The sequence below is a fragment of the Carassius carassius genome, chromosome 19, assembly GCF_963082965.1.
Source record: "Carassius carassius chromosome 19, fCarCar2.1, whole genome shotgun sequence".
NCBI lineage: Eukaryota > Metazoa > Chordata > Actinopteri > Cypriniformes > Cyprinidae > Carassius > Carassius carassius.
Window position 1 is genome coordinate 26,059,134 of NC_081773.1, and position 24,261 is coordinate 26,083,394.

General features: G+C 38.3%; 1 protein-coding gene across 1 annotated transcript in view; it reads right to left on the reverse strand.

Moving 5' to 3' along the window:
• The window catches only part of LOC132095475 (pre-mRNA-splicing factor CWC22 homolog), a 51,615-nt gene that overhangs the window by 23,184 nt on the left and 4,170 nt on the right, over window positions 1-24,261 (reverse strand). Inside the window, exons 3-15 of the mRNA XM_059500523.1 lie at window positions 20,794-21,014; window positions 19,331-19,383; window positions 19,159-19,236; window positions 18,780-19,040; window positions 16,716-16,844; window positions 14,091-14,259; window positions 13,956-14,009; window positions 13,736-13,871; window positions 13,441-13,647; window positions 12,204-12,266; window positions 11,240-11,344; window positions 9,862-9,946; window positions 417-477 (exon numbers count right to left, since the gene is read on the reverse strand). Of these exons, the coding sequence (XP_059356506.1) occupies window positions 417-477; window positions 9,862-9,946; window positions 11,240-11,344; window positions 12,204-12,266; window positions 13,441-13,647; window positions 13,736-13,871; window positions 13,956-14,009; window positions 14,091-14,259; window positions 16,716-16,844; window positions 18,780-19,040; window positions 19,159-19,236; window positions 19,331-19,383; window positions 20,794-21,014 (1,622 nt within the window). The remainder of the gene's footprint in view (window positions 1-416; window positions 478-9,861; window positions 9,947-11,239; window positions 11,345-12,203; window positions 12,267-13,440; window positions 13,648-13,735; window positions 13,872-13,955; window positions 14,010-14,090; window positions 14,260-16,715; window positions 16,845-18,779; window positions 19,041-19,158; window positions 19,237-19,330; window positions 19,384-20,793; window positions 21,015-24,261) is intronic.

Sequence of the window (24,261 nt, forward strand, 5' to 3'; positions counted from 1 at the left end):
CCTATTCCAGCGCTGTAACAGCAGATTTGCAAAGCACAGCTCAGGTGCTGACAAATACAGAAATTTCCATCAAACTGATGAGCTGCTGGCACTGAATTCCCGTTTTTATGAAACAGCAGGGTGACAATCAGAAACGGGCCATTTCTGGAGAAAGACATTTGATCAGTTAAACAGGAGGGAACACCCAGTTGCCATTAGCCAAAACAGCCATTTATCCCCACTGTGTAACTGAAAAACAAAGATATTAAGATGACAAATGCTTCCCAAGTGACCACAAAAGCACAAATTACCTCTGAGACTGAAAACAAATATTTAGATGAAGTTAAAAGCTTCCGATAAACAGCTGAGTGCAGGGACACGGAAAGCAACGCAGATCTGCAGGATTTTAGACAGAACATCAGCGTTTATGTACGTACCGTCTGGCTCTCGGGGAAATCCATTTTTATCAACTTGTGGGCACATTCTTCGAAGTCCAAGCTGTGAAAATAAAACATGAAAACGTCACCTTCTGCATCTCATGTGCTAATAAAATATAACATTTAACCAGATCCCACAATGTGCATTCAGTTTTAATATATTACATGCAACTGCAGCACATAACAAATCAAATTCAATAAGCATTTAATAGAAACTAGACTGCATCCAAATTAAGCAAAACTATCACAACACCAGAGGGCATCATCTGTTGAAGGTTAACAAGGGGAAGACCATGATCAGAATAATAATAATACAGTCCTAATCCCCAAAAGATTAGGGTTGCTCCGATCACGATCGGCCGATCGTTATGCGCATCTCGTCAGTAAAGCCGGTTCTCTAATCAGCGGTAAATTCCATCAGGTGCATTCACAGAGCAGCTGTTACTACACGGAGCCATTGTTAACTGAGAAGATGCGCAAATCCACGTTCATTTTCAGCATTTATTTGCGCATCTTCTCAGTTAACCACGGCTCTGATCGTGATCGGAGCAGCCTTACAAAAGATATTACAAAATATGTCTGCTCGAAGGAGAAATGAGCCTTTCTATCTTAAGCAGACCGACCCTTTTGACTGTCCAGGGATTGTATTGGCTCTTCAGTGCTTCATTTTTTCTTGCTCCAAAGCCTACTGGGACACATTTTGAGCTAATGTTTACTGTAAAGCTGTTGGATCTGTAGCAGTATGGATGAAGACATTATATTATAGCTGAGCTGTGAATCTGCAGTCTACAGTATCACACAAAAGTGAGTACACCCCTCACATTTCAGCAACCATTTAAGTATATCTTCTCAAGGAACAATACTATAGAACAGTGGTTCTCAACCCGTGGCCCACGGGCTGCATGTGGCCCATCACAAATTCAAATGCGGCCCGCCGTATGCTGAATAAATTTTAAAAAAAATAATAATAAAATAAAAAACAAACTTTCAGTTTCACAATTTTATTTTTTACATTAATTAAAACATTTAGGCTACTTATTAAATATAAGCTATATCCTAATGTTTTTATGTGAAATTATTTAGTTTTTCATATATTATTTTCAGACATGAGCAGACCTACTCACATTACGCATTTAACGAACACATACAAGCGCGCACTTTGGCAGAATTCAATTCAAATAGTCATCAACAGCCATTAGTTAAGGTAAAATTGAGCATCAGAATGGACAAATTAGTTTTTAAGGGAGAAAAAAAAAAGAAACGTGAAAAATTCCAGCGAATGAACACATACAAACAAGAATAGTCACAGTATCAGTAGAGAAGGAGAAGTGCTGGATTTTCGGTTGGTCCCGCAACTTACTTGATGAAGTTTAGGCAAATAACACCATATACTACGTAGCAATCCTTAATTGAAGAAATGTGGCAAAACATCTCTGGAGAGAACCTCATATTATTAAATTCGAAAGTGCTTTCTATATTTGGATCAACATAGGCTACATTTGTGAACGCACATTTTCTGCAATGTTGCGCGTCAGGTCATGCTCCCGTGCACGTCTTACAAATTGCATCTTAAAGCCTCCTTATACTTTCTGCGTCCGCGAGTCCACTATGGACCGCTAGGTAGGCGTGATGTAAATATCGCCATTGGAGAGTGTGTGCCAAGGCTCTGAGCAGACGACCGCGCGGACAGGTGCGCGTGGTCAGTAGGCTTCAAAAGCACAATTGCACATGTGCAGGCAGTGTGAAGAAGCTCATTGCTACTCGAACCTATGCAATCAGTCAATAAATGAATATAAAGTCAGCGGTTTACAAGATGGCGCCGCCGAGTCCGGTCGCCGTCCAGGTCGCTCCGCTTAGATTATGTTTTTATTTACTTTTTTTACCTACTTTTGCTTTCTCTTTTTACACACATTACCTCTGCACTGATCATATACGACATAGAAACACTTTTGGACATTGGACACCGCTTAACTGACCTGTTTCAGGACACTTTATCCTCCAACCCATCGTGGCCATCTGAGATTCTCCGGAACGCCGAGATGAACAATGGCCACCTGAATAACCACCCGAGGCGACGGATCAAGAAACACCGCGGGAAACGTGCTGGGATTCGCAACAGACTGAGGAAAAGAGCACACAGCCCTCCTTTACCGAGCATTCTGCTCGCCAATGTCCAGTCTCTGGAGAATAAGATGGACGATCTTAGAGCCAGGATAAGTTTCGGGACTAGGGACTGTAACATCCTTTGCTTGTCTGAAACGTGGCTCACGCCCTTGGTCCCGGACGCTGCTGTAACGCCATCTGAAAACTACTCTGTTTTACGGAATGGACAGGACAGCTGAGGCCGGCAAATCCAAAGAGGGAGTAGTGCGTTTCATGATTAACAAGAAATGGTGTGATCCCAGGAATATCTCCTCACTGTCGCGCTCCTGCTCGCCTCATCTGGAACATTTAACCATTATTTGCCGCCCATTCTATCTGCCCCGGGAGTTTTCATCGATCATCATAACTGCTGTTTACATCCCACCACAAGCAGACACCGGTTTGACTTTGTCTGAGCTTCACGACGCGCTCAGCGGCTACATCAACAAACATCCTGACGCTGCTATTATCATCGCTGGGGACTTTAACAAAGCCAAACTCAGGCAAGTTATGCCTAATTTTTATCAACATGTATCCTGTCCAACCAGAGGACCGAATACACTGGATCATTGCTACACTCAGTTTAAGAATGCCTACAATGCTTGCTCACTACCGGCTTTCGGCAAATCGGACCATGCCGCCATTTTCCTCACACCGGAATATAAACAACGGCTCGTTCAAGATCCCCCGGTGCAGAAGTTGGTGACGCGATGGTCCGCCCAATCAGAAGCAACGTTACAGGCGGCTCTTGATGACGTACACTGGGACGTTTCGCGCAAGTTCATCTGACGTCAGCGAGTTCACGGATGTAACGTTAAGCTTTGTAAACACGCTAACCGAACAAGCCGCGGATACAATAACTCCAAGGTCATTCTTAAATCAGAAACCGTGGGTGGACAGATCAATCCGTGCAGCAGTAAACAAACGAACTGCTGCTTACAACGCCGGTCTTCTGTCAGGAAACATGAGCGAGTACAAAGCATCGTGCTATGCTCTCCGGCGCGCAGTAAGAGCCGCCAAACACAGATACAGGGAACGCATAGAGTCACATTTCCAGCTAAATGACTCCCGACGCATGTGGCAAGGACTAAGGACCATCTGTGACTTTGGAAATAAATCCTCTGCAGAGGTGAGAGCAGATCCGTCGCTGGCTGACGAGCTAAACACTTTGCAGTGCGAATCTGCCGATCAGCGCGTCAGGAAGCAGCAGTCAGATCAGCGATCATCATGCGATCACCGTGTCGGAGGACGAGGTTCGGAGGGCACTAAAGCGAGTGAATGTAAGGAAAGCAGCTGGACCTGATGGGATTTCTGGCCGTGTTCTGCGGTCCTGCGCTGATCAGCTCGCTGGTTTGTTTACATCCATTTTTAATGAGTCTCTTGCTACATCGGTGGTTCCAACCTCATTCAAAAAATCGGTCATCATCCCTGTGCCTAAAAACAATAAACCCTCTTGTCTGAATAACTATCGTCCAGTTGCCCTCACATCAATAGTCATGCAGGTCTTTGAGGGACTGGTTAAAAACGTCATCTGCTCCTCCATACCGGATACTTTGGACCCTCTTCAGTTTGCCTAGTGCCCTAACAGATCCACTGATGATGCCATCTCTCACATCCTGCACTCTTCTCTCACACACATTGACAGCAATAACAGGAACTACGTAAGGCTGCTATTTATTGACTATAGCTCAGCTTTTAATACTATAGTTCCCTAAAAGCTAGCTTCTAAACTCATAGACCTCGGCCTGAATTCTTCACTCTGCAACTGGATTCTTGATTTCCTCACCGGCAGACCTCAAGTGGTGAAACTAGGCCAGTACACCTCCAGCTCCATCACCCTGAACATAGGAGCCCCACAGGGCTGTGTCCTGAGTCCCCTGCTCTACTCTCTCTACACACATGACTGCGTGTCTTCGCACAGCTCCACATCCATTATCAAATTTGCTGATGATACTGTGGTTCTGGGCCTCATTCACAACAATAATGAGACCGCATACTTGGATGAGGTAGAGAAATTAACATCATGGTGCCAGGACAACTGTCTCTTTCTGAATGTGAGCAAAACTAAAGAGCTGATTGTGGACTTCAGGAAGAAACAGCAGCAGCCCTATACTCCTCTTATGATCAGCAGGACCCCTGTGGAGAGGGTGAGCAGCTTCAAGAACCTTGGTGTAAACATCTCGGAGGACCTGACTTGGACTACTCACATTCAAACTCAGGTTAATAAAGCCAGGAAAAGACTGTATCATCTGCGACAGCTGAGGAAATTCAGGGTCTCACCAGCAATCCTGAAAACTTTCTATTCTGGGGCTATAGAAAGTGTATTGACTCAGTGCATCTCAGTGTGGTATGGGAACAGCTCCAGTCATGACTGCAAAGCACTGCAGAGAGTTGTGCGCGGTTAGCTGAGCGCATCTCAGGGTCTGCTCTCCCCTCTCTACAGGACATCTACCTCAAACGCTGCAGAAGTAGAGCTTCTAAAATCAAGGACTCCATCCACCCTAGTAACCATATTTTCACTTTGCTGCCATCTGGTAAGCGATACCGTTGCCTGATGGCAAAAACCGAGAGACTCAGGAGGAGTTTCTTCCCCCAGGCCATCAGGCTCCTAAACTCTTAACCAGCCCCTTAACATCCTCATGCCTCCACTTAATGTTCACTTCATCTTTTTCATTTTATTCACTACCTCACATAGACACACTGACAGTGTCACCATGTTTGCACATTTGATTCTTGTACATTCCTGTGTATCTTATATTTAAGACCACAGTAAAATGCATATATGCACATTGTACATCCCTGTACATCTTAATATTTAAGACTTCAGTTTACGTTCATGCAAATTATTTTGCGTTCTATTTAATACTACAATATACATCTTTTTTATATTTTATTCTTATATTTTTATTGTTTACTTTTATTTCATTCTTACATAGCTATATTTATGTATATTTGCATCTGTGTTGTTTTCTTTAATACTTGCACTGTCCATGGAGCGGACCTGACTCACATTTCACTGCTGGTTATGTATGCTATATATAATTTGGTATGTGACAAATAAAACTCTTGAATCTTGAATGTGCAATAATTCTGGGCAATTGTTTGTTAACATGTTTGTTGCAGAGAGAACCATCAGCCTGCGCATTCAGAAGTATAAATTGAAATCCGCGTCCGTGCTGGCCGTGTCTGCATCCGGATTGCTCATGCTGAAAATATAACACAGGATTTACAAATCGCAACTTCTTTGTGCTGTTACTCCTTTCGAGCTGAATATCACATAATTGGTTAGCTCCCGACAGCAATAGGTGCTTTATTTATGGGGAGTAGAATTATTTATTTCAATGAATGTAATAGATTAGGTATCAGAATATTTAGGCTATAATATTATAAATCAGGTTGTTTTGTATTGGTGATGTAATATGTAAATTATATGCGTGTGGCCCGCGAGACTTGCACTGGACCATAGTGCGGCCCACTGGAAAAAAAAAGATGAGAACCACTGCTATAGAAATTAAACTTGGATCAATGTATAGTCAATGTATTGCTTGTATAGCAGTATAGATTTACTATCCTCTGAAAATAACATAATACTCAGCCATTGTGAAAATAGCTGGCAACAAAAGTGAGTACACCCTAAGTGACAGCAAAGCCGTATGTCCTATTCATCATGTTCAGGTTTTTATCTGCTTGACAGGACCATACAAATTTGTGTATCTTGCATTAGAGCAGATAAGCTATGGTGCTTTGAGTACTATTCTCTCATACAGACCACTGGATTCTCAACATGGCACCTCATGGCAAAGAACTCTGGATTTAAGAATTAGAATTGTTGCTCTCCACAAAGATGGCCTAGGCTATAGGAAGATCAATAACACCCAGAAACTGAGTTGCAGTACAGTGGCCAGGGTCATACAGAGGTCAAAAGACATTGAGTCCTTGTGCTGTGCATCAATTCAACAATTCCTTTGTCAAGGGTCTCCTCTGTGTCTCTCCATATCACCGTATGCTGCGTATGCTCTTCTGTATCAGCCGCACCACAAGGATGCGCTGTTTTCTTTCAAATCCAAGCATAAATACATGTAGAAACAGCACATACTTGTGGTGCAGCTGACACAGAAGAGTATATGCAACATACGGTGATATGGAGTGACAGAGGAGACTGTTGACAAAGAAATGGTTGAATAAAGTCATTATTTTTGTTTTTTTGTGTACAAAAAGTATTCTCGTCGCTTCATAACATTATGGTTGAACCACTGATGGCAGATGGACTATTCTGACAATGCTTTTCATACTTTTCTGGACATTACAGCAGGGACAGCGGGACCCTCCCAATGTTCATCCAAAATTAAAATATGTAAAATATCTTAAATTGTGGGGTAAAGTGATAAATGACTAAATTTAAGTTTAAGTGGCATTTAAGTTAAATAGGGTTTGGTTAAAAGTAAAGCAGGGTTCATTAGTCTGGCATCTCTTTCAGACATTTGTCAGAATTCTGCATCTATCAGTTAGTTTCACAAACTGCTGACAAACACAGTCATGTGATGCCTACGGATACTAATCTCTCCTGCACGCAAACCAACACAGTCTGAGAAACAAACTCAGATTAATGCTTTAGTTTACAGAGTTGAAACCTGGTCAAATTGGACCAAACTTGAATCCCTGTGCTAAATAAAGTTCACTCTGCTCTACTTCTTTAATGTTTGAATGCTGTGCCATGACCACTTCAAAGGGCAGGAGCAGCTTAAAAGAGAGGGATATGATTGCTAGACTTGACACTACAGGTCCCATGGTGCACAGTTAGCCACAAGGACAACTTCACATGACTGTCAGTCAACCCATTCCCTATCTACATCTACACACAGCAGTACAGTCACTTTATACTGTGCACCCCTAAATCACGCCCCCCCTCTACTCCATTTTACATTTTAATAAACATTCATGGTCATGTTTGTTCAAAAGTTTGAGGTCAGTAAGATTTTTATTTTCAAAAATGTAATGAATTGAAAGTGACAAAAAAATAAATTTGTAATGTTACATAAGAATTCTATTTTAAAACAATTCTGCTCTTTTGAAATTCCTATTGAAAATAGAATAATAAATAACTGCTTTAAAAAAAAAAAAAGGAACAGCACAACCATTAATAACATTATAGTTAATATTATTTTAGCATCAGATCAGCATAGAATGATTTCTGAAGGATCGTGTGACACTGAAGACTGGAGTAATGATACAGAAAATGCAGCTTTGCATCACAGCAATAAATGCCATTTTTCTTTTGGCAGTCTACTTAATTCCTCTTCATCGTTAGATATTCAAATGTGCTCTGCAAAACCGTTTTGTGCTTGAGTACCACCACGTAGTGTTTTATTGCAACTTCAGCAGCATAAAGCACGTGAACAAAAGTGCCAATTTCACTGGTCAGCCAGATTATAACGTGGCAACATCAAAATTTACCAACTTACAGACACTGTTTTCCCCTCTCTTCTCATCATTTTCTTTCTTCTCTATATAAAAAGAAGGAAAACCCAACAATGCACTTGATTTCAACAGAAGAATAGCAGGGGCTAATCTAATTTCCTACTGGGTCAAACTTTTTCCTGTCCATACACCAGCCTCGCCTCTGGGTGGAGGATTTGTTGGCAAAATCAGTTTCATCCTGGCCTTAAAGGCAGTTCATAGAAAGGCAGAGTGAGAACCTTTGTAGTTCCTCTCTCTTTAAGCTTTTCACTCAGGCCAGTTAACAGAGAGACTGCAGCACCAGCCGACCCCTCGCTGAGCTGCAGTGGAGTGCTGCGATAGACCAGGTTAGTTTTAAAAGGTGAAAGACATTAAGTCAGTCAGTTGACTCCCAGGTGGTGAAATATTTAAAAGCTTGTCACACAGCAGATGAATGTATTGAAAGAAGCCTCATTGGAAGCTGTGTCTCATGTTAGACGTGTTTCATATAGCTGTGATCATATACAGAGTTCATGCACTTAAAGAAAAAGAGGTTAAATGAAGCTAGAGCACATCCAAAGCCTGCTTCTCACTGCTCTAAGTTCTAGATACAGAATCATCCTCTGCTGCATCTTTAAGTTGCGAGTGCTTGGCAGCCCGAGGCGCTCAGAGATTTAGTGCTTTCAAACATTCTCCACAATAGAGGTTTTTTTTAAAGCTTCAGGCAACAGAAGTGGAACAGAGAGCTGTGAGGAAGCTTCTGAGTCCACACACACACACACACACACACACACACACACAAACAAACACTGTACTCTGATTTAACAATTGTTTTGGATCATACTTAAAAATGTACAATGTAAATTGTTCATAAGATGCATGTTAATTGTTAAACAATGTTTCTGTAAATTAATCCAATGTTTAAAAAAAAAAAAAAAAAAAAAAAACCTTGCGGGATCAGAAAGATCTCAGATTTCATCACAAATATCTTAATTTGTGTTCTGAAGATGAATACAGGTCTTTCGGGTGTGAAACAACATGAAGGAGAGTAATCAATGAAAGAATTTACTTTTTTGGGTGAACTAACCCTTTAACTTGGTGTACTAAAACATAACTGGAGAAAAGAAATATAGGCATATTTATAAAAAATAAAAAAATAAAAACCTTTAAAAGCAACCTAGTAGACAAAAAGGCGATAAAAAAAAAAGATTATGGAAAAAACAATTCAGTTACAGACCCTATAACTCGAATGTTGACTATCCTTAAATTCAAAAGAAATTCCTTAACGACCTAAAATTACATGTTGGCGATTAAAAACAAAAATTCTCTCATGAAAACATGCTCCAACAGCCCAAATATCAATATGCATTAAATATCATTAAAAAGCTGTAAAACTCCAACTCCATGTGCATGAGGAGGACATTCATACTGAGAAATGATTCTGTGATGGCAAGGGAAATAGACTTGTGCTGCCTTCCTCCAGTCACAGAATTGTTGTTTAAACATTTTTCATTGATATTAAAGAAGAACTCATTCTGGAGTCCTTCACCACAGCGATTTCTGATCCGTGATGGTACTTCTGCTGCACCGTGCCGGCGAAATTCAATTAAAAACAACTAATCTGAAAAGTTATTAATTCAATCTGCATGCTGCGGCCCTCAGGGGCTTCAGGAGTTTGGGTTCAAAAACAAGAAAAAACAACCTCATCTCTACACATGGGATCTCAAAAGTAGGTTGTCTTTCAATTCCAGCCAAAAGAAGCTTTTGCACTGACTATTTCTGGTGGCTTTTAGAGCTGCTCCCTTTCTGCTGATGGAAGCACGAAAGACGACACAGAACCATTAGATCACATGATGCACACACTCACCTTGACTGGATGGCGAGGTAAATAGTTCGACGGAACGCTACCAAGTTCACCTCCGTCTGGTCGAAGATGGTGACTTTCTCTTGTTCTAAATAAAGTAAAGAAAAGCTCAGTACAGTTAAACAGGACAGAGACTGGCTGAAGTCTGTCATATGATATGTCTCCCTCCAGAGGTCAATAGCACTTGTTCTTTGCAGAGTTATTTTAATTCACAGGCTCACAGCCTTCTCTGATGAAGCAATTAACATAGCTAAGCTCATCTGATCACAGGAACGGAACTAAAGAATAGCAGAGAGAGACACAGCTTACACTGTCTGCACTCAATGACAAGGAGCTCTTGAACCTTCATATTATAATCAACGAGACATCCAGCAGAAGTGGGGAAAAAAATGAACAAATCAACTTCTTTGATCTTTTGGAAAAAAGGAAAATTTTACTGAAATAGTACAAATCTAAAAAGACAAATGTTAAAATATTTTTATAATGCTATAATTTTACAATACTTTAATAAAACAATAATAAAATAAATTACAAATGTATATATAAAAACACCTATTTATTTCAGTGTTATTGTTACATTACCTAAAAATAAAACCAAAAGGCATACAATTTATTTTTTTATTTCGAATAAAAGTTGACTGAATAAAATATATATAAAAAAAATTAATCTAGCTGCCAAAATTTCTAATTTCATTTATTTGAAGTAATAAAATAAATTGATAAGTCAATAAATATTGTATAGACAATATTATTGTCAAAAGGTATAACAACAAAATAACTTTTAAATTAAAGTGAAAAAAAGAAGATAAAAACTGACTGACAGAGAAACAATTTCAAGCCAATCGTGCTGAGCATGTCTACAGATATATAGCAGATTAATAAGACATCAGAAAGTAACCATCACCAATTAGCCTGCTGAGGTTTGTTACTAGCGTAGCAACGCAAATGTTCAACAGGACCACATGCTTGTGTAGGACTGGCCAAGCATTTGCATTTGCATACCTCTGCAGAGTGTGTTTCTGGATTTAAACTGTTTTAAGTTCAAGAAACATTGTTACTGGACCTCAGAGGGGAAAAAAAAGTGATGATCCCTTTAATGTCTGAAACACAATGTGCTGCAGTCTGGAACAGGTAGTCTCCTGACAGACATAGTGTTTTATGCAGTTTCTCCTCTGCTCAAGACCCAAGAGACCATAGGAGCATGATCATCTAGGGAAACGAATGCAAAGCATTGTCCCCAAACACATAAGTACTCGAATAAGAACAACATGAAGTATAGCGCCACCAAGCTACATCATAACACTGAATATTAATACAATTGTGCCTATTTTTCTATAAGTATATGGTAGAGCATGTGACGTTTGATAAATATTTCAAATACCTTCTCCAGCTGCCGCCTCTTCACCTTCTTCGTCATCATCATCTTCGTCATCTCCACTGCCACCAGCGTCATCACCAGAATCACTGCTTCCTTCGTCAAGAATTTCTGCAAAGTGAATTGACAGATTAGGAAGTTGAGAGGCATAACTCTTACGCAAAGTTTGCACTTTGCTTATGTGATATACATTGCAAAGTAAGCAATTATAACCCCCCCACCCCCCACGGCCAATAGAAAATGTTCCAAACCATGACACCACTGTCGTATCTGAACCTTGATTTTTTTTTAACCATTACACCCCTAATAAATAAATAACAGTATATATAACAATAATATCCGTGTCCTTCCTATCAAACTGAATGGTTCTAGGCCATAAAAAGTTGTAAAGTGGACCAGACTTCATGATGATAGTTGTCACCATGTTTTTATTTTAATTGTAATTTGGTTTATGGCTCATTTTATTTTCCATATTTTTCTTTCAATATATTTTTGTAGTGGAGAGCCTGGAAAAGTGGAAGGACAGATGAGCTACATTATCCTAAAGAACTGTATCTATCAATTAAAATTTCACCCTACTTGGGATTCATTTGGATTTGACTTAAGGAAAAAGTGACAAGCGTAACACACAAACACTCTCTCGTCTTTGCCCAGTTCTCCCGTTGGCATCTTAGGTCACAACTATGTTCTCTCACTTTCTCCACTGCTGAACGATTCCATTAGCTTTGCTTCTCAAGCCATAAATGAAGTAATCATCTTCGCATCAGAGAACAAGCATCTCCAATTGTCGCAATCAAGGGCCACCATGTCAGCTTCCTGTACCATATGGTTGCTTCCAGTCCGTTGTACAATTAGTGCACAATTAAAATTCAAATGCACTAGCAGAGACAGTGCATCAGAGGGCATCTCTTTTAATAGGCAGTAATGAGAAGAACAGAGAATGCGTAAAGAAAAAGAGTCATTAACTCACCCCGTTTAATTGCTTTGTACTTCTCCTCGTTCTCCAGGAAGTTGGGATCCAACTTGAAGACATCTGCAAAAGGAATATTGTTGATGTAAAGCAGACATTCGTTTGCAATTACACGTTATGCAGCAATTAAGTCAGTGCCAACGAGATGTAATCAGAGGCAATTACCCATAAAGAAGAATTTGCTGTGTATTAGCCATAATACATAAAAAGAGCTTAATGTGATAATGGCTGTTCATGCTCCCCAAATGGCCGCTTGTATGGATTTTCAATTAGCACACTTTGTCTCAGAAGCCTCAGAGAAGATGCATATCCGCAAACATCAGTACAGACAGTAGCTAAATATGAGAACTGAGAGAGCAAAACTCTCAATTACACACAGGCAGAGCAAGGTCTGCAGTCTATGGTTTGAGAACATGAGTTCCCTTGTGGGTGGCTTTAGAGAGAAGGAAGTCATCCATTATGAACGTATCAAGGTAATTAGCTGCTAAACATGAGAAATTGAGGTCTGGCAGGTTAGGTGAGTGAGGTACTGAATCGTACTCGCTCAACACCTTCATGAACAATGATGAAAACCGGAACGGAAATCATCCCGTCATCACAGGAGTAGATTACGTTTTATACATTAAAATACAACAGCTATTACAGCACTATTACAATATCTATATTATTTATTCTAAATAATATCTAAAAACAATATCTATATTATAATTTTTTTTACTTCATTTCTGACAAAAAAATGTATTGGAGTTTGAGAAAGACACATTAAAAATAAGATGTATTATTATTATTATTATTAATGCAGCCTTGGTGCAAGAGACTTATTTCAAAATAATGAAAAAGTCTTACAGACCCAACTTGGTAGCAAAATGGTAGTAACTGAAATTCTAATTCCTGAAATCTTAAATTGTTGTTGAATGATATCCTAAGTCAGTAGTTTACTGGAATCTCAAATCAGCGGTTACTAAAAAAAGATTATAGCACTTTCACACAAGTGCTTTATTGAAATATTAAATAAAAAAAAGAGGTCGTCATATTTGGCAAGAGAGACCACATAAAATATTAAAAATGTATATAAAATCACTGGTTTATTAAATTATCAGATTTGTACTCACGGAGATCTCCAATCAATTTTTACTGAAATCTAAAATCAGTCATCTGCCCTTGACAATTCCTTATATGGAGAAAGGTAAAAGGTTTAACACTCTAAAATGGCATATAGAAGTGCTGCTGATCGTACTTAAGATGTCCTCTGTGTTGTAATCGTCCTCCAGAGGAAGCATGTGTGTGAACTGGTCCTCTTCTTCCACTAGGTCAAGCCCATCTGGGATAATAGGGTGGTCCTTGAACCCATCCTTCCTGATGGCAAACATCACCTCAATCATGTACTGTACACGCTTATCTATCTCTGATTCATGCAAGATGTTCCTCAGGCGTTCAAAGATAGCTGAAAAATATGACAATGTAGACATAACAAGATAAAATCATCCATTCAATAACAAAAAAAGAAATAAATAAAATAGAAAGTAATGTACCATTGATGCCTCGAGGGGAGACCTCTGTCAGTTTAAGACCACAGTCTTTTAGAAAGCTGATGGCCACTTCTACACTGTCATCAGTGGGTCTTTCCAACAGCAGAGTTAACATCTCTAGACACAGGACTTCATGAGCCTTGAGACAAAAAAATGCAATTATGCACTACACTAAGCTGTGGTTTATAGACAAAAATCTTTTAAAAGGACCAGAAGGACATACCACATTCTGGTTGATGAGATGGCCCACGAACTTGGATGCTGTGAGACATTGTTGCTGAAAAGACAGAAATAAAAAAATGTTAGAATGTTATTGAAATTGGTGCTCCATTTAGTACCCAGCTTCCTAAAGACTTACTTTATCATTCCTCCTGTAACCTTTCCGGAAATTGAGGATAAGTCTCTTTAGAATAAGTTCTCCGATCTGAGGGAACTTGGAGTTGATGATGGCTACCACAGCAGCGTACACATGGGTGAAGATGGGAGAGGCAGCCTGAGCCTGAAGTGTAGACCTGGCCAGAAGACCCCTGGAGAGAGACACGCGAGGACCAAAAACAGTTAGTCAAACTTATGTTTTCCTGTCTACAACAGGAAATTAAACCTCATAAGTGACTGGTTTACATTTACATGGGTATCAACTCATGCATCATACAAATATCATTGGAGCAAATATCAACTTCACAACTGATTTCAATGGAACTTGGTGTATACACTACCATACATCTGGGGTCAGTGCAGTTTTTTTTGGAAAAGTTGTTTTTATTTTTTTTTTCCAGCAAGAATCCCTTAAATGCATTAAAACTGACAGTAAACATTTAGAATGTTACAAAAATTTCAATTACAAAAAATGCTGGGGGGGTTTCTGTTCATTAAAGATTCTTGAAAAAAATTGTCGGTTTGTTGATTGTCATTTTGCAAATGATGCAAATGATCCAAAGCGACTAACAAATGAGGACAATGGGAGCAATCAAAAACAACAAAAGAGCAATGAAACGCAAGTGCTATAACAAGTCTCAGTTAGCTTAACATAGTACACATAACAAGGTTTTTTGTTATATAAAAATAAATATAAAACATAGAATTGAAGAAGAATAGAGCAAGCTAGTGTTAGTTGCTTTTGTTAACTGTATAATAAATAAAAAGAAAAGAAATGGATAGAATACAAAAAGAGTAGGGAAGCTAGTGGTTTTTTTTTTTTTTTAAGAAAACAAGCAGTTAGTAAATTAATAGTATGCAAGTCTCAACGGGGCAAGTTTGTTTAAAAAAGAAAATAGAATTAGAATAGAGACTGCTAGAGTTAGGGGGTCAAATAAAGATGGAAGAGGTGAGTTTTAACCGATTCTTGGTGGATCCAGCTGCTCGGATTGAGTAGGGCAGGTCATTCCACCAGGAGGGAACATTTTATTTAAAAGTCAGTGAAAGTGATTTTGTGATTTCGCCACCTTGATTAATTGTAAAGGTTTGATAGAATTAGCTGGAACACCTGCCATGAGAGCACTACAATAGTACAAAACAAGAGCTTGAACTAGGAGTTGTGAAGCATGTTCCGAAATAAAGGGTTTGTTCTTCTTGATGCTGAATAAAGCAAATCTACAGGACTGGGCCATTTTAGCAATGTGGTCTGAGAAAGTCAACTGATCATCAATCATAACTCCAAGGTATCTGGCTGTTTTTGAAGTAGTTAAGCTACTATTTAATATTGTAGAAAATTAATTTTCTGTAAAGTTGTTTTGTAATGATTTGTATCGTAAAAAGCACTATACAAATAAACTTGAATTTAATTGAATTATGGTTGATTTGCCTAACTGGATGGAGAAATTGAGATGAAAGGATGGGTTTGTTAGAACCACAAGCAGTTCGGTCTTGGTAAGTTTGAGTTGAAGTTGATGGTCATCCAGCAAGAAATGTCTGTTAAACAAGCTGAGATGCAAGCAGCTATCATCGGATTATCAGGATGGAAAGAGAGGTAGAGTTGAGTGTCGTCAGCACAGCAGTTGGAAAAAAGCCATGTTTCTGAATGACAGAACCTAGTGATGCCATGTAGACAGAAAAGAGAAGCGGTCCAAGAACTGAGCCCTGAGGCACCCCAATAGTTAGATGTTGGGACTTGGACACCTCACCTCTCCAAGATACCTTAAAGCATCTATCTGAGGGGTAAGACTCAAAACACTGGGGTGCGGTTCCTGAGATGCCCTTTGCCAATAAGAGTTGACAGAAAGATCTAGTGGTTAACCATTTCAAAAGCAGCAGACAGATCCAGCAAGAGAAGTATTGAAGATTTGTAATCTACTCTTGCCAGTCTTAGGGATTCAACAACTGAGAGCAAGACAGTTTCGGTTGTATGTCAACTTCTGAAAACCAGACTGGTTGCTGTCGAGGAGGTTGTTTCTTTGTAAGAAAGGCAGAGACTTGGTTGAATATAGCTCGTCCAAGTGTTTTTGGAATGAAATGGAATAGGACAAAGCAGACAAGTAGTAGGTTGATTAGAAAGGATGAGTTTGGAGACTTCTCAGAGAGTAAAGAGAAGGATGTGAACAAGTGTATGTTTGCTTGGTAAGATGTGCTTGACGGATTGTGGTGTGAAAAATTGTGCACTGATGGTTTTAATTTTATTAATGAAGAAATTAGCAAAGTCATCAGCTGTTAGAATTGCTGAAAAATGGGGAGGAGGACGACAACCAATGAGGGAGGATTTTTTTTTTTTAAAGAGCATGCGAGAATTAATTTAAAAGTTATTTTTATTATGATACTATGTCCTTTAGGCAGTGGAGACATTAGCAGAGAAGGAAGAGAGGAGTGACAGATATACATTAAGGTCAGTAAGATTTTTTTCTTTTGATTTGGCCATTCTCTTTCAACAGCCCTGAGCTTAGAACATGTCCATAGAGTCAGTAGTCTGTCACCAAAACAAATTCCTGGTAAACATACCTGGCAACAAAGCTATTTCTGTTTCTGAGTCAAACACAAGAGCAGTGGTCTTTACCTGCCCCTCACTATATTCTCCTGCAGCAGCTCTTGAATAATGTTGGCGATGTTGGAAACGTTTACTTTGTTGATCAGACCATTGATGGACTTCTTCAGGGCTTCCCAGCTCATCCTCTGATACTCCAAACTGTGGAATGAAAAAGAAAAGAATGGATGAAAAACCATCTACACAAATCTGTTAAAGCAGACACTTTCAGCCTGTTAACATCACAGTGATCTTGAAACATTTGTCTTTAGTGCACAGTAATAGACCATTTTAAAGGTCATATTTGGCACAACTGTAATAGCAGGACAAAACCTTCAACGCCGTCTGCTTCTCAGTCTGTACTTCAGCATGAAATAGCCTGGAAAATGCTGATGATAAGGAGTTTTTGAAGTCGTTCTCAGCTCCTTAGAGAACTGCTATTTTTCCCCAACAACTAAGCTCTTGAGACTGATCTCTGATGTATTGTCTCGATCACCTATCTTTCAGTGTCTGGCCTCAAGCACAGACCAGTGCTCCACTCCTTCTGCTACAGATAACCCACAACCCAAAGGGACACCTCTATATTTCCTGGCTGGTGACCTCCATTCTGCCACATGAGAAAATTTAATTGACCCCTTCATTAAATTAATGTGGATGCGTTTCCCACCATCAATAAATCCCAATCTATTCTTATCACAATATCTGAGAATACTTCAAAATCAATCTGATTCGAGATGGATCAACAAAGATCACCTTTCTTATCTGATGATCACTCGTTATTAGAGCTGGGCAATAAATCTAAAAATTATATTTCTAAATGTTTAGTTTTTTTGTATTTTTGCATTTATATTATTTATGGCTTAAATGGCTGATCATTAAACAATAGTAATTTGAAGACAATTAGATTAGAAGAAATAAAGTTGGATAAAGTCTGATACAAATAATGTCAGATTTTCCCATAAATATGTAAGCATCAAAAGAACAACAAAATAATGTACACTACTGTTCAAAAGGGTTTATATATATATAAAAATTGATAGCCTGAATGTACTGTAAGTCGCTTTGGATAAAAGTGTCTGCTAAATGCATAAATTTATTCATTTATTTATTTTTAAATTTATTCATTTGAACAAAAATTACAAAAAGACATTACAATAATTTTCTATTTCAATATACTTTCTCATAATACAACAGTTGTGCTGTATTTTTGTGGAATCCATGATACATTTTTTCAGGATTCTATTTATGAATAGAAAGTTGTTTTATTTGAAATAGAAATTTGTGACTTTTGTAGCACTGCTCTTCTTGAATAAAAGTATGTTTATAACAATAATCTTACTGGCACCAAACTTTTGAAAAATAGTGTACCGTATTTTTCTGACTATAAGTCGCACCTGAGTATAAGTCGCATCAATCCAAAAATACGTCATGATGAGGAAAAAAACGTAAGTCGCACTGGACTATAAGTCGCATTTATTTAGAACTAAGAACCAAGAGAAAACATTACCGTCTACAGCCGCGAGAGGGCACTATGTTTTCAGTGGTAGACTACAGGAGCACTGAGCAGCATAGAGCGCCTTCTTGTGGCTGGAGACTGTAATGTTTTCTATTGGTTAATTTCTCTTGGCTCATTTCTCTCGGTTCATGTCAAATTAATTTTGATAAATAAGTCGCACCTGACTATACGTCGCAGGAACAGCCAAACTATGAAAAAAAGTGCGACTTATAGTCCGGAAAATACGGTATATATTCTAGTGTATATAAAATAGTGTAATTTTAAAAAATATATTTTATGATAAATTCTACACCTACATTATTTCTTTATATGACTGAAATTCATATTAGAGATGTTTTATTTACATCACCATTAAAATAATCACAGAAATAGTGTCAACATTCAGTGTGTTGCCCAACTTCTTATTAATTCCCTTTTTTTCTTGAAAGCTCCAAACCCATTGATGGATTTTAAGTGTAATATCATAAATATATAGCCTAAGGTAAATAAACTTTATATCAAACAACAACAGTACACCATGATTAACCCTATAAAAATACATCGATACAAAATGTAAGACTGCTGAGCAAAGTGAAACCAACCTGCTCTTGTCAGTGATCTGAGCCTGCATCATTCGCAGTTTGGCCGGTGGGATGTAGGCCCCACCAGTGCGGGTAAGGATGGGGTCCAGCGCTTCCTTCCTCTTCTTCACTGGAGGCTCCTCAGTGGGAGATTTATCATTTTTGGCTGGGGATGCTGACCTTCCCCTCCTCCTGTGTTCCCAATCCCTCTCTCTGCTGGAGCGCCTTTCATAACGATCCCGGTCATCATAGCGGCCTCGATCTCGCTCACGCTCCCTGGACCTGATGCGAGGACAACGAAGAACAAAGAAAACATTACAACTGAAAGGTGCAATTTATTACATCGGGACGAAAAAGGCAACAGCATATTTGTCTAGAACTTAAACACACATTCCCTCACCTACGATAACGTTCTTGAGGAGAACGAGATCTAGAGCGGGATCTGGAGCGGGATCTTGACTGCGACTTCTTTTCATCCCTAAAATGGAGACAGAAGAAACCAGTTTACATAAAGGTCTGAATTTTAAGTGGCTTTTTAAATTTGTTTTTATTGAGACTAATAACAGACTTACCTATCAGATGAGGAGCTTCTTTGTCTGTTTTTGCTCTCATCTTCAGAGGCACGCTAAAACAAACAATCACATTAACCAAGTATAGTAGTTGCACCAATTAGTCAAGCTCTGGATTTGTGTCAACTACTTATAGGTTATATGACTTTAATAGTGCTTTCTCTATACATGGCAACAGTGCGACATTAATAGTAAACTACAATGGCATATCTGATTCACACACTTAAAAACTAGGAATTTTAATTTAATGGTCAATAAATTATTTATTAAACAAACTTATTGAGTACTTGGTATTTACCTTTAAACAAGTAAATAACGTAATTCAATTGAGATGCAGCTATGTTTCGTACGACTTAATGTGTAATATGTGTATTAATGTGTAATATGTATTATATATAATAGCCAAAAAATAACCAGAACATCTGGAATCTACAAACGGAACTATCCACCCTTTGACATAATAAAAATGCTGTATGATTAGTGCTGGGCGGCATACCGGTTCATACAGAATACCAGCGTTTATTTTTCTTATGATATCCATTTTTAAAATACCACAATACTAGTATTGTTTAAATAATGTTTGGAAAGCATCATAGAGGGGTCTCTTTTCACTGTTGCGAGGACACGGCTATACGTGTTATTTCTGGTAAAAGTTCTGAAACTGAAGCTGTAGAAGCAGGAGAACGTGATGACACAGAAGAATTCATCCACAATATACACTGACCGCCACAAATATCCACGGCCCGCGGCCATCAGCCCCCGTGCCTCACAAACACGAGCGTGACTTCAGCATTAGATTTAGCAACCCTCAGATGCTTTTAGCAGCTCATTTTCCATAGAATATATACACTGACAAACCTAGCAACTTTTTTGGATAAATCGTAGCTTTGATTCAGTTCTGTTCTGTTCTGTGCAGTGAGCAGCAGAGATGCATCACTTTCAGCTGTCCATACCGCAGCCGACTCGTCAATAAATGAGTCCTGTTACTGACTGTTTGGAATTATAAATATGAGCATAGGTCATCTGTTAATATTAAGCACTTTTTTTGTTACTCAGACGCAGGCAGTGTGCTGTATTTGAGACACAAAAATTATATAGCCAAAACCACCACATAGCCGCTCAACATGCATCTACTCTACATGCATGTTGATTTTATCAGATGATGTTGCAATTATAAATGAGACTGACTCCAGGTTAACATGTATTAATGGGTCGTGTTTCGTCACTATTTAGGGTGGAATTTTTCTACAATATTCCCTCATCATGACAGTATAAAATAGGCATTCTAAGTCAATCTTCTGCAGTAGTCTATTTTCTCTCTCAATCAGTAGAAAATGTGGTTTACATCCGGTCATGCATGAAAAATAAAATACCATCATACACCATGAAACTGGTATAATTTTGAAAAATACTATGATATGTATTTTTGGTCATATCACCCACCACTATGTATGACTGTAACTCACCTTGATATGCGTGACACTGCTCTTCATCCTGTGCATAACACCGTCATCACTGTCGTCTTCACTGCTGTCACTGTCTGAGCCGCCTGACTCTTGATTGTGCCCGGCCCTGGACGATGCTCTCGCCCTAGGGCTGCCTGCTCGTGGACTCCCATCTCTGGAGCCAGCGTCCTCAGGTTGAGCTGAACCCTCAGGTCTACCTGCTGCAGGGTTACGTTGACCATCTGAAAAAAAAAAAAGCATTAAGTCTTAATTAAGACTTGGTTTTCAGACAGTTGAAATCATTCAAAAACATAGTGATGAACAAACAAAGATGATGTTTGCAGAAAACGAGACTACATCCTCTTAAAACCATGATAAAAAGAACAAAATTCTTGAATACAAACACTGGACTGTCAGTACCAGCAGTCAACCAATTATTTTTTTTTTATGGAGTATTTCAAGTATTCAGTTAAAGTTACACTGTACCACCCCGGCTTGGAGTCAAATCCTGATATGAATTTCAAAACTCTATTTAAGATAAATCGCTTCTGGGAGGATGATTTAATGCAGGATTCTTGCAAACCTGAAGTGACATTCACAACAACAGAAGCCAAAGCTCAATAACTGAGCGCTGAATTGATGCCGGGGAGCATAAAAGCCCATGAAATAATCATAAAGAGCAGATCATTCTGCCAAGCTTGCGACTGGGCCTGCGACTCAACACCTGCTGTTTTCCTGTGGATCCTTTTGTCACTTCAAACACAGTCACCAAATAAAGAGAACAAAAACACTGAAGCCTTTATCAATGCAGTTTGCACTCTTTCTTCAAAGACATTTACAATAATGACTTATCACAACACGCACACAACAGCACAGCGCTTTAAAAATGCACGAAAGGACGATTCTTGTTAAATGATCTTGAAATATATAATGCAGTCGCGATGTGAAGTGGCTCCAAGACAGCTGGTCTCATTTCCAGATATGGAGCTCAATCTCTGTGACAGCTTCACTCTTAATGTCGAGCTTCAACAGTGATCCTGACATTTCAGAAAGACTTTGAGGAATCAACACAGCCAGGGCTTAAAATTAACAATTGCCACACACCAAACGAGACAGAAAAATGGGCTTTGGCAAGCAACTTAAACCAGCTGGCAGGTGTCTTGATATGGTATGCAAGTAAAAATCTAAAAATGAAGGTAAGTGATATGCATGAATCAAATCAAAGACTAAAAACCTAAATTTCTCTTATAAAAATGTTAAATATTTTAAAGAGTCTAGAGTTTTTGTTTTCCTCATGGTGCCACATAAGTGGAATTTTCCTTGAAAAAATAAATAAATAAAAATATTTAAATAAAAACAAAATATAATAATTATTATTATAATGCTACAACTGTGTATAAATATGGTTGGAAATAAAACATTTTTATTAGAATACCAGAAACAAATACATTAGTGAAACAAAATAAAATAAAATTTAAACAATTCAAAACTTTATGGTCAGTCATATTTTTAGTGCATTTGAAAGAAGCCTCTTATGTCCACCAAGAACGCATTTATTTGACCAATTATACAGCATAAACAGCAATACTGTGAAATATTATAAAAAAAAATTAAACTTGAATTTGCAGCATTATTACTCATGTCTTCAGTGTCACATGATCCTTCAGAAATCTAATATTTTGATTTGATGCTTAAACGTTTTATCAATGTCAAAAACCATTGTGCTGCTTTCTTTTTGGTTGGAAATATTTGTAAAGCTTCTTTAATGAATAGAAAGCTCAAAAGAGAAGCATTTATTTGAATTTGTAACAAATGCCTTTACAACCATGATTTTTGACATATCACAACATACGGTTGAAATACGAGATGCTGTGAACCTGAGGCCCCCCCGAAAAACAGCTTTTTCTACTGAAAATACAAAACAACTTAAAAAAAATTAATCAGACATGACATCCTTGCTAAGAAAAGCACTTAGTCCCACTACACACACACTACAGAGACATGAAATGGCATCATTACCTCAGAGGAGTCCTTCAATGCCAAATATTCTTCTGTTTTCCAATATAATGCTGAACAAAAGAACAAACCAGGGTCGAGCTGTGCCTCAATTTCGTGCCAAATGTTAAATGCGCTGTACTGAAATATTCTAATTGCAAACTCAACAACAGGTGAGATATGCCCCTGGGTTTTGTAGGGCAAATCATAAAAATTAGAAAAAAAAATTCACCCATGTGTGGTCAAGTATCCTTGTGCAGGTGTCAAGGGACGGATAGAGACTTGTGCTGTTCTCACTGGGTCTGATTTTGGATTTGCAGCAGCTCAGCAGAAGGGATGATTGAAAGCATTTTATGGATGATAACACAGGCTATGAGAGCTACTGAAGTGAGACTGCTGGTGATGAGCTCTAGAGACTAGGGAGCAATAGATCAGATAAACAGGCATGAGAAGCAAGGTCATACGTCTCCGCATCACTATACTGAGGCCGGATGCAGATGAGCCTTGAGATACAGACCTCTATGGAAAAACACTGATTACTGACTTGACATTGCCGTACAAGATTTAGGAGCCACCTGAGGGACATACTACAGTACTATTAATGGAAGAGTTGCATCTAAGACCGTCATGATTACATTTGTTTTATTCACACTGGAAAAATACAACTATTTCTTTTGAGACTTAATCTGAAAAACTAATGACTGAAAACCTTTAATATTAAAGGCATTTCAAATCCGATTCAACTGCAGTAGCTGAAAATGCCAATAACTAAAAAAAAGGAAACACAATGAATCCTAATTTTACAGTTTGACCAAAAAAAGATTTTATTCCTCATAGTTGTTAGAAAAAAACCTTTTGTATTTGAGGTAATTTCTCATGTCAAATGAAACGTGCTAGCTACACAAACTGTGTGTTCGCCCACAACAGGTGCATCTACAGTGAAGCATTACTCTGTCACTCTGTTCGTCCTTGTGCTGACTGAGGAAATGTTGGAAGTAGGTCTCAGCTGTGAGGAAACAAGCAGGCTCATGTGCCAGTTTAGTGCTGAGGCAACCGTTTTCTGGCCATTGGATGTACGGTTTGTTCTACCGGAGTGCAATTATTTTCAGAGGATATAAGTTCAGTGGCATTATGATTTAAAGGAACAGTTCACCTAAAAAAAAAAATAACATTTTCATCATTTACTCTCTCTATCATTCCTTACCTTTTTTTTGTGGAAACAATCAATTATTCTATTAATTATTAAATGGGATATTTTATTAATGGGTAATTGTATTAATAATGCAATAGGACAATAAAAATGTAAAAAAAAAAAGAAATTGCATTGTTGCAATTAACTAAAATATTTTTTTTTAAAAAGTCAATGCTGTTAAATGTTTTCATTTATTAAAATGAATCTGGAATACAATAAAAAAAATAATTAAAACAAATTAAATTACAAAATAAGTTTTAATACTAAAATTACTAAAACAAAAATGTAACAAAAAAAGTAAC